This window comes from Stegastes partitus, unplaced genomic scaffold, assembly GCF_000690725.1.
Source record: "Stegastes partitus isolate 25-593 unplaced genomic scaffold, Stegastes_partitus-1.0.2 Scaffold658, whole genome shotgun sequence".
NCBI classification, from domain to species: Eukaryota; Metazoa; Chordata; class Actinopteri; family Pomacentridae; genus Stegastes; species Stegastes partitus.
Window position 1 is genome coordinate 348,097 of NW_007578389.1, and position 14,010 is coordinate 362,106.

Consider the following 14,010-nt stretch of genomic DNA (forward strand, 5'->3'; position numbering starts at 1 on the left):
AAGTTTTCCGACGAGTATGATTATATATATAACGACATTACAGCACGTGTGATTTATCTGACAAGTCTGTGAGGTAAAGGTGTTTTTTTTTAAATTTTATTTCTTCTGTTTTTGAACACTGTGGTTGTCGTGGAGACAGACAGGGACGGCGAGCGAGCGGACGAGTAGCGCGGGGTTTTTGTTTGTTTGTTTGTTTGTTTCCGGATTGGCCGAGTTCGCCGTCGCGCCGCTTCACTCGCCCGCGTTCCTCGTCGACCGAATTTAGGTGGAACCGCTGCACTCGCTCACATCGGATCTGCACTCGTTACACACACACACACCGGACAGACGTGCTTTCGGTCGCGCCTGGGGCTCCGGCGCCCTCTTTTGCATTTTTCTTACGCGTAGTTGTTGTGCTCTCTCTCAAACTTGCCTTTAAAACTCCCCCGACTCGGACCCGTTTGAGTCTCTTTATAACTGTACGTGGGCACGAGGCTGATGAAAGTGGCTGAATTCTTCCTTTAAAGAAAAACAAAATAACGCAAATCCAAGACTCGTCGGCCTTCCAGGACGCTCAAAACTCTGGAGAAAAACAACTCAAAATTCTGGATTCTTTCCTCCTTTATGACTTCTTCAACTTTTTTCATCATTTTCTGACATTTATCAACCAAACAACTGAAGTTAATTACTCCCTTCTGCTTGAGCAGGGTGAAGCCGCAGCTAGCTAGCTTAGCTTAGCATAAACACATAAACAAATCCTTCCCAAAGGCTAAAGAAAAGTCGATCATTGAAGCCAATAGAAGAAACCTTTTGATAATTTCTGAAGCTCAGGTTTTTGATTGAAAAGATTTCATTGATCCCAGCGTCTCGAATGTTAAATTTCGACTGAGCCTCTGCGACCGTTCGCTGAGTTAAACGAGCATCTGACACTTTATCCAAACGCGCTGCTAGTTTTATCCCTGATTTCTTTTACTTAAACGACCATCAACAATGAATTTCCAGACATCACTTTGAGCTTCTTTTTTTTTTTACACTAAACAGTTTCATTATTGAGGAAAGTAATCATTAGTCGCCACAAATTCCAATCACACGACTCACTTTCATCATCCAGAAAAATCAATTTCCGGCGTCCGGCGTGACGTCAGACGGTCTCGGCCGAAGCGTCTTGAGGAAAATTCAGCCTCTTCGGTGTCACTGAGCTGTTTACAAGCCTCCTGCCTCTCTGCCCACAAAACATGGGAGCATCTCCGAAGAGCTCGACAACGTTAAGAGAACCAAAAGTCCCAGAGTAGGAGTGAACTCTGTTAGTATTGTAGAAGTGAAACAGTATTATTGTCTGTCATACAGAATGTGGATAAAAGGAGTCAGCGGTCGTGTCCTGATCCATTAGCAGGATTGTCACAGCGTTTCTGTCCGATAAAGGACCCTAATTTCTGTCTGTCTCTCTCTACACTGCCACTCCCCCCCTCAACAGCCCTCCAAGCTCCAGTTAAAACCCCCCCCACCCCAAAAAAAACCCTCCAACCTCCAGCCCCGCCGCCCCCTAGTGGCCCAGTCCCAGTCAGGTTCATCACTGTGGGCCCTTTCTTTCTTTTTTTTTTTTTTTTATCTCGTCATGATCCTCAGCAACATGTGTCCCCCCGAAAGCATCAGAACCACCTAAAAGAAAAAAAAACTACCTGTGCAGCGAAAAAAAAAGGGTTAAAATTTATCCATAATACTGTTGTTATAGAAATATTATCATCATCATTATTGCTGTTATAATTATGGTTGGTATAATTTGTCATCATTGTTAGCATTATGGAAGCACCAGACGGTTTGTGGAAGGGTGAGAGAAGAAAGCTCTTTTTTTTTTCTTTTTTTTCTTTTTTTGTTTGTTTTTTTATTTTATTTTAAATTTGTCTGGCTGTTGGTGGTCTGATCTCACAGAGGGAGGGGAGGAAAGGTTCAGAAAGAGACAAAGATGGCAGTCATGTTTGTACTGGTTGGGAAATGACTTACAGTGCTGAAATAAAATTTATTCTTTTAGTAAAAAAAAGGATTCCTCGCGTCCGGTGTCTTCATTTTGGAGATCGGTTTAAACTACAGGAGAGAGAAAACGTAAAGAAAAGCTGTAATAATCTGAATTTCTTGAATTTTAATCCATATTGAATTTAAAGGAATAGTTCTGGAAAGTGTTTAAGTACAATTTGCCGCTTGAATTTTTCCAGTTTATTTTAATTCTGTATTCATCTTGTAGCAAAATCAGCCCCAATTAGTAGAATCAGTAACAGGAGGTGCTTTGAGTTCAGGCAGATTGTCGTTTTTTTATGCTATTAAGTGAAACAGAGAGAGAGGAGAGTTAAACAGGCTTATGGTATTAAGAGAGCAGTTTTTTTGGAATTACAGGAATTAAATGTCTTATTGCAATAAGCTCAGAGTTTTTAAAAAATGAAAGGAACTCCTGATCCATGTAAATCTTTAGAGATGCTTTTATTCTTTATGCCGACTTGTTCTGATTCACTGCTGTGGATGGTTGAAATCGGTCCCAGCATGCAATGAGCAGCCCTCTGGGCAGGTGAGCTTTTCTCATCATGGTGTTGTGTGAAGCCCGACTTCTACCTGGATGCTGTTTGGTGCAACATTTTCATGCAACCTGGTGCTGCAATTTGTTGAAGATGCAGAGAAACGAGGCTCTGAAACCGTTAAAGGCTTTTAAAACAAACGGTGCACTTAAAAAACCCGGCAGCTGCTCTCTGAACTAACTGGAGTCAGAGTTGGATGAGTTACAGTCATCCAGCTGTGAGCTAATAATAAAAAAGAAAACAGTTTCCAGGTCCTGGTGAGATGAAAAAAAAAAGATCTGCGCTGAAATAGGCTGCTGACCTGTTTATTTAAATTAAAAAGTGGTCCAAGCTTACACCAATATTCAGGACTATGTTGTGCACATTGTCAGAGGGCCAAATATAATTATGTCAGATTTGTTTTCATTGAACTGAAGGAAACTTGATGTCACTGATGAAGCAAAAGAGGCTCATCGCTGAACAAAGAGCATACTGTTTCTGAGTAAAACTAATGAAGTATATATCTATAAAATGTCTTTTTTTAAAACGGTATGTAATGTTTTTTTGTTTTTTACCATAACAGGATTTAGACAAACACTTTATTTGTGCCTTTGGGGAAATTCAAGGTATCCAATCGCTCATACATGTTACATTGAAGAAAAATATGAAAAACAACTTGAAAACCAGGCTGGAAGAAGAAGAAAAAAATAAACTAATAATAATAGATTATTATTGTTATTATAAGTTCTTGTGTTGCAAATACATGGACCAAACGTGGCCGTCGAACAGGCCGGGGGGGTCTGGCACCGTGTAGTTCCTAATATTAGATTATTATTATTATTATTACCATTATTATATGTGAAGTTTAAAGGTCAGGTTCATAAAAAGCCTCCCAGCTTTAACGTGTATGAAACAGCCTCTGCAGCCTGCACTTGAAGTCTCGTTCAGGCGCGTTCCCTAACTCTCGCGATACCTGGGCATGCCACCAGCACTCAGCCAGCGACCACAAACCCGCTCCGCTCGGAAAGATGGCGAGGATGATACGAGGAGCCACCTGGGCTGCACGGAGGCTGGAGGTAAACCGCTGCTCTAGGTTGGCACCGGAACCGGCGGCGAGCTGCGGAGAAAAGCCCCGAGTTTTAGCGCCGCAGACGGCCGCGGAAGCCGCGGGAGTGCGGTCGTGTGCGGGGCGGCGGATGTGACAGCAGTCGGACTGACCGCCAATTCCAGCTAGCTGTCAGCTAGCTTGTTAACACTGCTGGCTAGCAGGCTAGCTGCTAGCTCAGCCAAATACCTGCTGACAACTGAAGCTACCGTTCGTTCAAACCTTTATTATAGACACGTCCGTGATGCTAACAGGAGCTAATTTACCTCAAACTGAGCAGCTAATGTTAAGTCGCTCGGGGGGCTGTGATAGAGCACAGCTAGCCTGTTAGCCTCACCTGATTGAGGACAGAAGCTAAGACGTTAGCGGAGCCCCTTAATGGTCACTGGTGGTTAATTTTCAGTGTTTTTAATGAGGTCAGTCCATCATCTCCTGCTGCTTCTGCACTGTGTGTTTTTGCTCCTCAGGTTTGGTCCTGCAGACTCCCTTCAAGGACGAGCAGCTCCAGAGAATCAGGCTACCTCTTTTTCTGAGGACTGGTCTCCTCCTCATCACTGCTCCTCCATCACTCCTGTCACATACGTGCCTCCAGAAGCACTCAGCCCAGAGAGCAGAGGGATGCTCCACGAAGCCAGAATAATGTGTCAGCGAGGTATGTTGAGTAAAGTCAGGGTTTCAACGTCATGAAGGTGGCTCTCTTTAACCTGCTGCATCACCATGGTAACTGATGCTGCACTGCTAACCTGCTCTGGAGGAGGTTCTGCTCAGAGTTTAGAGGCACCACCCTCTCACCAGCTCTTAACCTGATCATAATCAATCTCAAGCTGAGTGAGTATGTGATGTATGCAGACCATCAGTATGTTCTTAATACCACTGAACAAAGCCGAGCAGCGACAGTAAGTCAAGCTGTACGCAGCATGATGTAGGAACCTGCAAGCATTAAATGATGAAGAGGAAAATGCAGGAAAAATGTTTATGCTTGGTCTTGATTTGCTGCCTCGTCTGTTGGTACTGCAGCTGATAGAACACAGGTTAGAAATGGAATCAGTCCATTGGTATTTGGCACAGAGAATCCTTTCATTTTTAGTTTGGCTTAAAACTAAAGTGATTTCCACACATCCTTCATTATAGAGGATCAGGTTTATATGTATGAAGCTTAAGAACAGCTGTCATGTAGCTGCAGAAACATACATTCATTTACACAATCTATTTTCAACCAGCATTTTTTGCAGTAGCAGCGGCTTTTTAAAACAATATCTCCTTTATAGCAACAACAACAGTTTGTTTTGTGCAGCGCTCTCACAGCCTGATGAAGGAAATCTGGTTCTAGGTTTTGTTTAGTCAAAGAAATCCTGGATATGTCAAAGTTGCTTCATAGCACATCCGTCTGAAACCATGAACCAAATGAGCAGGTGCACATTTATTTGCCTTTTAGATCTTAAAAGTGTAAATGTGCTGCTGATTCTGGACTCCGGAGGAGAGCGTGGGCGCTGTGGGATGAGGTAGTAGTTTGTATAGTTTTAGGATCACACCAGATCTGGGAGATAACTATACAGCCTACTGTCTTTCTCACGGCGACCGAACCGTCACCTGCGTGAAGGAGACAGCCGGCCCATCCACGTCTTGCCTTCAGTTGCCACGGCGACTGAAGTCTCAGTTGCCGTTGGTGATCAGCTGTGCTCATTTCGCCGGTTGTATCGTGAGTCTCTGGCTGTTAGCGAATTGGCCACCAGTCAGAAAACAATGTGTGCTTCGTTAGTCGTCTGGCTGACATCGTATTCGCTCCTTCTGTTAATTTAGCTCCACTTTCTCAGCCGAAGAACGAAACAACGAGTATTACGCAACACGAGTTGTCTCAGATTGAAGCTGCAGCTCATTCACACGCATAAAATTAGCTTCCAGACGAATGGCAGCACGGAACAAGTCGAGGTGTTGTTCTTTATGCTGTGCTGTGGTGAGGTAGTAAGTTGTGTTGTTGTGGGGTTTGGGATATTACAACCCCTATTCTGGAGATACAACTATACAACTTACTGCCTTCCACAGTGTGGCAGCATGATGCACTTTGTTCCAGCTGCTGCAGGTGACATCCGTTGTCTTCATCTCTTTACTGGTTGCAAGTATTGAATGTGTTTTGAGCATTGTATGGGTACTTCTCTTTACTTCTCTTTTTTAGATAGTTAATCCCATGTTTCAAAGTAAACGTTGCAGAAATGTGCAGCTTCTCTGATGTGAATTTTGCTGTTTTTCTTTTGTCTTCTGTGACATTAAACCCAGTTGTGGCTGCAGCTTACAGATATTTTAATGAGCACCGGTTTAGTGTTTATAAATCAAACAGGCAGTCCACAACCAGAAGATATTCACGATATAAAACACAGAAAAGCAAATCCTCACGCTGAAAAAGCTGCAACCGCAGAATGTTTGGAGTTTAAACCATTCACAGGTTATCACGAATGTTTGTACCTGTCATGATTATTTTCGTTGTTGATTTATCCATTTTATTTTCTGAATGAACTAATTAGTTATCTTATTATTATGGGCTGTTGGTTGGTTAAAACATAAGAAAAACTGCTTCAGAATTGATTAATCGTTAATGGAAATAATCAGTAGAAACTGCTCTGTGCTTCTCAGTACAACTTGGAGATAAGGTGTCTCTCTGTTTGGTTATATTATGTTGTAAGAACAGCCTTCATTTGAGCCCAGAACGATCAGATCTGATATTTTAATGCTGTGTTTTTGCATCCACGTCATCTAAATAAAGGATTATTCTTTAACAACTGTAACTGTAGTCTGATTACTTTGTTTTGTCACGTCCAGGATTTAATGTGTTTTTAATTAAGAACATGTTTAAAGGCTTCCAGAGCTCAGTTAAAAAGCCAAATCTTCAGTGTTAGTGTTGGATCAGAGGAAGCATCAGCTGGTTGCCTGAACTGACCCCTCGGAGCTGCAGAGCGGCTCTGATTGGACGACAGCTCTCCGTGGAGGGGGCGTTCCCCCCAAAGCGCTCACTGATTGGCCAGCTCACATTCAGGAGGGCGGGGCTGTGGGTTCGGCGCTGATCAAAGAGGAGTAAAATAACAGAGCTCTCACTCTGACTTTATATTACAGCTTTATAGTGCAGATGGTGATATAACGTCTACATTATCAAACATAAAACCACATGTTTAACATCCACCACTGCAGCATTTTTATCCTAAGAGTTTACACATCAGCTGTGTTTATATCATGTCCATTATTTTTAGCATATATTAAGAAAGCTTTAATTTGTACCATCATGCACAGGCTGCATGTATCTCCATGTACTGCATATATCAAAATAAATATTTTTACCTATTTTATTTATGTGTACAAAAACTATATTTAGGTACAACTCTGCAGCATGTGCACACCACCTGAGTATTTCTATTTGCACAGCCTTATCAGTTCAGATAAACTTTATTGATCTCCAAGGAGATGAATTTACATGTTACAGCAGCAGGATACAAATGAGGCATAAAAAAAAAGATAAGAGACACAAAAGTACAATAAGGATAAAAGTAAAGACTGAACACCTTTCACATGTACAGATGTGGCATTATACCTTCATTGTGTTATATTTCTGCTAGAAGTCCTGCTTCTTTATTCTGCCACATTTACATGCATGCTTAAAGTACTTATTGTGCGATTACAAACACTAGTGGTGGAAGAAGGACGCAAATACTGTGAAAAAAAAACTCAAAAAATACTCCGTAACAGCTCCGTTGCATCTGCACTGAAAATACCGAGGCTGAGTGTTAGAATGTGCTGAATGTATTATTAGTAAAATGTACTTAGAGTGTAAAAATACACTTGACTCTGGTTGGTGCGACACTGTTAAACATTTTACTATTAGATTACAAACCATTAGACGCATTATGAAGAACTGTTTCTTCCTACAGGCTCTGAACTCTGAATCCCGACGTGACCGATTATATTTACTGTAAATCACAAAGCTGTTTGTGTGCTGCTCTCTGTTCCATTGTCCACCGACCTCATGTACATCAGGTGTCAAAACTGTTGTATTTAGTGCTTCATAACTGTATTTGCACCACTGTTATGTTGCACTAAAACTCTGGTTCACTCTAAACACAAGATAAGATCAAATGTATTGATCCCTCACCAGGAAAGTTTACATTTAACAGCAGCTGGATGAGGAATGAAGGAGGCAGGACAAGAATTACAAAAAGTACAGTGAGGCTAAAAATGGAGGTGAAATATAGAGAATGTACAGGCAGGATGAGTTTATAAATGTGCAGGTATGAAAAAGGATAATGTACCTACAATTGCAGTCAAAAATGTTATTGAGGAGAAAAGCTCAGTGTGAACATGATGCTGTTACATGTTTATATTTTGTTGATTGATGTGGAAAAGCTGTAAACACAGTTTTACATTCTGCTGTTGGTTGTGTGGGAGCAAACTTTGTTTCTGAAGAGCTGCAGAGAGAAAAACAGCAATAAGAGACGACACTGGAAGAGCTATAAGGAGAAGAAAAGCTGTTTAGGGACACCGTCGACTCAGAAGAGCTGCAGGATAAACAATCAGTGTGAGAAATGTAGTTTCACTGGAAAAGCTTTTGGATAAAAACCTGTTTTCATAATGCAGGCCTACAGAGAGCTGTACACAAGCTCTTCTACACAGATCTGTACTTGCACATAGTAGCTTAACATTTCCCTTCCATAACTGGTTGCTCTAGTTTCAATGCATGTGTGCTTTATTCTGTGACGGTAAACACTGAAGTCTAAATCCTGGTGTGTGTTTACCGACGAGTGAAGCTGATTCTAGTGTAAACACCAAATCAGAAATGTTGGGGTTTTGTTTTTGCTGTTTTTTCTGCTTCAAAAATGAACTGATTTAAATTATTTTACAGACTTTTAAAATAACTGAGTGGTGGAATAAACAGATATAGTTCTAGAGCTATGGAGACAATAAAGGCCTTGAATTGCTGATTCACTGTAGTGTTGAAAATTTCTTGTGAACAAAATATTTTTTTAAATGATTTCATGCAAACACCAGTCATTTTATTTCATTGCACAACATATGTCAACATTTTTCCTTGATTTCCCCCCAAAATATTTTTCTTTGCATCTTTAATTTTTAACATGTTCACAGTAGATCCGCGCGGAGTGATACTTCCTGTTCCGCATACTCGATCTTTGTTGTGACGTCACGGCCCTGTCCAGCAAACATGGCGAACATTCGGTGTGTGAAGGTGAGCAACAGAAAATTAAATCCATTTTAACGCTCCACGCTGCATCGGTTATAGTGTTTAGTCCGGCAGGATGTGACTCGTAAGGTTTTGAACAGACTCGTGGTTCGGTGTGTGAGAGTTTCTATCGTCTGGGTGGATTTATGTCTCTGTAGTTCTGAAGTTTCATTGTGCTAACGAGCCCCACAGCGCCCTCAGTAGCGCCGCTAACCTTCGGACCTTCCACTCCAGCAAAAGAGGACACGAAAGGTCGACAGGGTTCAGTTTGGAGGGATGTCGCCTACTTTGGTTCACCTTAAAACATGAAGAAACACATTGAAAACATATAGAAGATAACGACAGAGAGAATCATCCACTGGTTCCTCACAAAGAGCACGTGTTTGTGCTTTATATCTGGGGGTACAGTTTGGTGTTTCCTAAGCATCGAGGGGTCACGACCCCCCCTAAGAATGAATGGTTTCGTCCAAGTCTCCATTCAAAACAACTAAAAACATGTTTTTTAGTGAAATTTAAACTCTTCATTTAAAACCAATTAAAACTCAAATCTAAAACTTATTTATTGGTTTTGCAACCAGTCGCAGCTCCTGTTACAGATTTATTTAATAAACATCTTATTATCACTTAAATACATTTAAAAATAAAACTCCAGCATCTTTTTTCTTTTCTTTCTTTTCCTTTTTTTTTTTTTTTACTTTTGTGTCCTTGTTCCTGTGAATAGTCTGCAGACGTTTTTACATGGACTGTTTGCAAGATAAACATATTAAAAAATAGCCAACCCTAATTAATGTTTAACTCCCTTCATGAGCTTGTGTGGCTGTGAGTGATAAATTATCATGAACACAGTTTGAACACAGTGTCTTAGTTCCCTTTAACTTTTCTGTCAAAGGCATAAAACATGTATGTATATGTAAAAAAGAAATACAAATGTCCTCTTTGGAAACAAGTATGAATGCATACACACATATGAACATGCACTGATGTTATTTGGCACCTGAGACAGTAAACACATTTCTTACAGACGTATTTGTCACCATCAGAAAATGGTCTTCATGGTGAATTAGAAAGTAAGTGCTGTTGGAAAAAACCCAGAGATATTTAATGCATCATTTAATGTATTATCCTAATGGCTGCAGAGCTGTATCTGGGGAATTTTACCATCTACCATCAGTTAAAATAGTTTATCTTCTTTGTCAGCTGACTCAGTGTTTTTACAAACTAGAACTGATCACTGGTGTGGTTTCTAATCAGGACTGAACACACAAGTCTGACCAGAGCCCGTCTCTCTCAGTGATCCATGTGTTTTTCTTCCTCCTGTCCTGCCGTCCGTCCATGTGTTCAACAGGGGATGGTCGGACTGGTGACCGGCGGTGCGTCCGGTCTGGGTCGGGCCACCGTAGAGCGCCTGGTGCAGAGCGGGGCGTCGGCTGTCATCGTGGACCTTCCCTCCTCGGACGGCCAGACGCTGGCTGCCAGTCTGGGGGATCGATGTGCCTTCGCTCCTGCAGACGTGAGTCCAAAACTCAGCAGAACAACAGATTCAGACACGTTTCCTCAAACTAAACGTATGTTTCTAAACAGAATTCTGTCCAATATCATCTCTGTGCAGTCTTGTTGTTTCTATCCAGAGGGATTTGGACAATCTGAACGAATACTTTTTTATTTTCTTCTGCTCATATTTCTTAAATGTTTCGTGTAACCATGCAGATGGCTCCACTTTGTTATTCTACGTTTTTAATGTGTTGCATCAGGAGCCACTTGGTCAGAAAGAACCGCTGATGTTTCCGTCACGTCAGTAGATTCACTCTAAATGTTCATTCTCAGGGAAACGCTGATATCAGGTCTTTGCAGAGCTGACAGAGGAGCTTACTGACTTCATGTGCTGCACCAGTGAAGCCTTGCAAAAAAAAACAAAAAATACCTCAAGATTCTTGTTAACAGGTCAGAAAACCTGCAGGTGAAACAGAAACAGCAGGTCGAAGTCAACAAACTGAAGATGTTTTTTCTGCCAAGAACAAGTGATCCTGTAGGTTTCTGTGCTGACATGATGTAAGACCCGACTTCCAGCAGCCGTCGTGACTCAAAATGCAAAAGAATTAAAGAGAGTTGATGCTATTTGTGCAAAGATGAGATCTTTGTGACTCCTGTGATACCAGATCGTGAAATGTTCAGTGAAGCAGTGGTGCCAGAGTGACCAGTTCACACATACTGGTAGACTGGCCCAGCAACAACCCTGCATGTACAAAAGCTGATGTCAGTCTCATGTTACAGTTTAAAACAACAGTCTAACCGACAGACAGAAGTCACATCAGACCGTCCTCCTTCTGAGTCTGATCCCATCGTCTCCATTAACAGATCAATCTGAAAGAACGAGTCCTCTCTGTCCTCCAGACGTTCCCGTTCTTCAGAGCCACAAATGTAAAAAAGAATAAAAAACAAAATTAGACTTTATTTTATTATTTTAGAAAACAAAAACATTTCTTTCTTTTATTTGTCTTTTTCTTATTGCTGGAGGTAAAGTGGACGAGACGAACCTGCAGCGTGAACCTCCAGAAGCCTCGTTCTCAGTCAAACGAGTTCAGGGTTAACGGCTGCAGGATCGTGTTGGAAACATCCCGCGAGCCAGAAACCAGGCTGCAAGTGTTTAAAACGTATACGAGGAAATGAATCCTCTGAGCTGCCTGAATAATTACCATCCGTGTTATTTCTCAGGTGACTTCGGAGGCGGACGTCCAGTCGGCGGTGTCTCTGGCCAGAGAGAAGTTCGGCCGCTTGGATCTGGCGGTGAACTGCGCCGGCATCGCTGTGGCCGTTAAAACCTACAACTTCAGCAAGAAGATTCCTCACAGCCTGGAGGACTTCCAGAGAGTCATCAACGTGAGTCGGACAGACAGACAGACAGACGTAAGTACGGCTCAGAATCAGCGCTCCAGGTGTGACCTCTCTGTGTTTCCTCTGCAGGTGAACATCGCAGGATCCTTCAACGTGATCCGACTCGCTGCCGGCGAGATGGGAAAGAACGAGGCGGACGCAGACGGGCACCGAGGATGCATCATCAACACGGCCAGCGTGGCGGCCTACGACGGACAGGTGCTGTGTTCAAGCAGTGTGGTGATGCTGCTCAGGCTTAGGAAAACAGGAAATGTGCTGAGTCATGGTAGGAGACGTCCCAGCTGACAGTTTAAACACATTCAGGATACTTTTCCCACTATATACTACATCCTGACAGGTTTTCAGGACATTCTGGAACGTGAGATTTTTTGACAAAAACGACATGCTATAGTATGACTTTTTTTTATCAGGACCAAATACACAATGTGCTTTTTATTCCATAAGTACCTTCCTAAGCTGTCTTTAAACATGCTCAGGACACTTTTCCCACTATATACTACATCCTGATGTGTTTTCAGGACATTCTGGAACGTGAGATTTTTTGACAAAAATGACATGCTATAGTATGACTTTTTTTTATCAGGACCAAATACATAAAGTGCTTATTTTTCAGGAAGTACCTTCCTAAGCTGTCTTTAAACATGCTCAGGACACTTTTCCCACTATATGCTGCATCCTGACAGGTTTTCAGGACATTCTGAAACGTGACCTTTTTTGACAAAAACGACATGCTATAGTATGACTTTTTTATTGAGGCCCAAATACATAAAGTGTTTTTTTTAAGGAAGTACCTTCCTAAGCTGACTTCAAACCTGTTCAGGACACTTTTCCTACTATATACTACATCCTGATGCGTTTTCAGGACATTCTGGAACGTGACCTTTTTTGACAAAAACGACATGCTATAGTATGACTTTTTTATTGAGGCCCAAATACATAAAGTGTTTTTTTTAAGGAAGTACCTTCCTAAGCTGACTTTAACCCCGAGTGTAGACTGTCCAAAGAAAAAGGAACAGCAGCCTGAGAGAAGAGCAGATAGTTCAGTCCTGGATTAACTCGTCGTTTCTTCTATCAGCTGCTGCCTTTGAATAAATGAAACCTTTTTGCACTAGACTGAAAAAAAAAACACACAACAAAGGTCAAACCTAAACGGTCTCTGTGTTACTCAGCTTCGTTTCTCTGTTTCCTCCTGAAGGTCGGACAAGCAGCTTACTCTGCCTCTAAAGGCGGCATCGTTGGGATGACGCTGCCCATCGCACGAGACCTGGCGCCGATGGGCATCAGAGTGCTCACCATCGCACCCGGTTAGTTCACACAATACAGTAACACACACATCGTATCGGCAGGAAGTGAGAAGCTGCAGACGAGCTGCTGCTTCCAGTGTTTATGGTCAACAAGCAGCTGCTGACTGTAGATCCACAGGAAACACATTTACAGACATCAGGGAGAGCTCAAATAAACACAGTCAGAATCAGGAAACTCTGTTGATTCCCACAAGAAAGTTGCTTTTAATTCAGGATTAAAAATATTTCTTTAAAAATGCAGTCGGTCGAGTAACGTCCGTCTGGAACGAGGACCTGCAGTCGTGTGAAACCAGCGACCTTTAAGAACCGACGACTGGATCTTAAAATCAAATCTAAAATAAGATCCTCCTGCAGTGTTTCTGCTTCAGATTTATTCTTCGTCGCTGGATTCGTCCTTTAACTCGTGTTCTCCCTCCTCCAGGGCTGTTCGCCACTCCGCTCCTCGCCAGCCTCCCGGAGAAGGTGCGCTCCTTCCTCGCCCGCCAGGTGCCCTTCCCTCCTCGCCTGGGCGACCCGGCCGAGTTCGCCCACCTGGTGACGTCGCTGGTGGAGAACCCGATGATCAACGGGGAGGTGATCCGGCTGGACGGAGCCATCCGCATGCAGCCCTGAGACGCTCGGTTTGAGAAAAGATCATCAGCTGCCTCCAATCAACAGAACACACGTGTGCGTGTGTGTGTGTGTGTGTGTGTGTGTACGTACGTTTGTCTTTACGTTGTAGAACATCATGATGGTTATTATTACCTCACCTGTCGTCAGTCACAAACCTTTTTAACTGAGTGAAAGATTGTAAAAATGTTCTTTATTCAGAACGCTGCAGTAAATAAACATCACTTTGGTTTATTGTTCTGAGAAGTTGTTTTTTTTTTCCTCCTAAAACTATAAAAAGAGACTTTTGGATGTTCAGTTGTGCATCAAAATAAAATGTTAGAAGTTGGTCACTGACAGTAGAAACACAGAAATATTTAA

The 14,010-nt window shown here is 42.2% G+C and overlaps 1 protein-coding gene across 1 annotated transcript; it reads left to right on the plus strand.

The window, feature by feature from the left end:
• Nucleotides 1-8,793: 8,793 nt before the first annotated feature.
• On the plus strand, nt 8,794-13,893 carry hsd17b10 (hydroxysteroid (17-beta) dehydrogenase 10). The gene is made up of 6 exons (XM_008290170.1): nt 8,794-8,851; nt 10,191-10,355; nt 11,558-11,722; nt 11,807-11,935; nt 12,933-13,041; nt 13,463-13,893. Exons 1-6 carry the CDS (start codon nt 8,828-8,830, stop codon nt 13,651-13,653), a joined length of 783 nt encoding a protein of 260 aa, XP_008288392.1. The 5' UTR covers nt 8,794-8,827; the 3' UTR covers nt 13,654-13,893.
• Nucleotides 13,894-14,010: the final 117 nt, after the last annotated feature.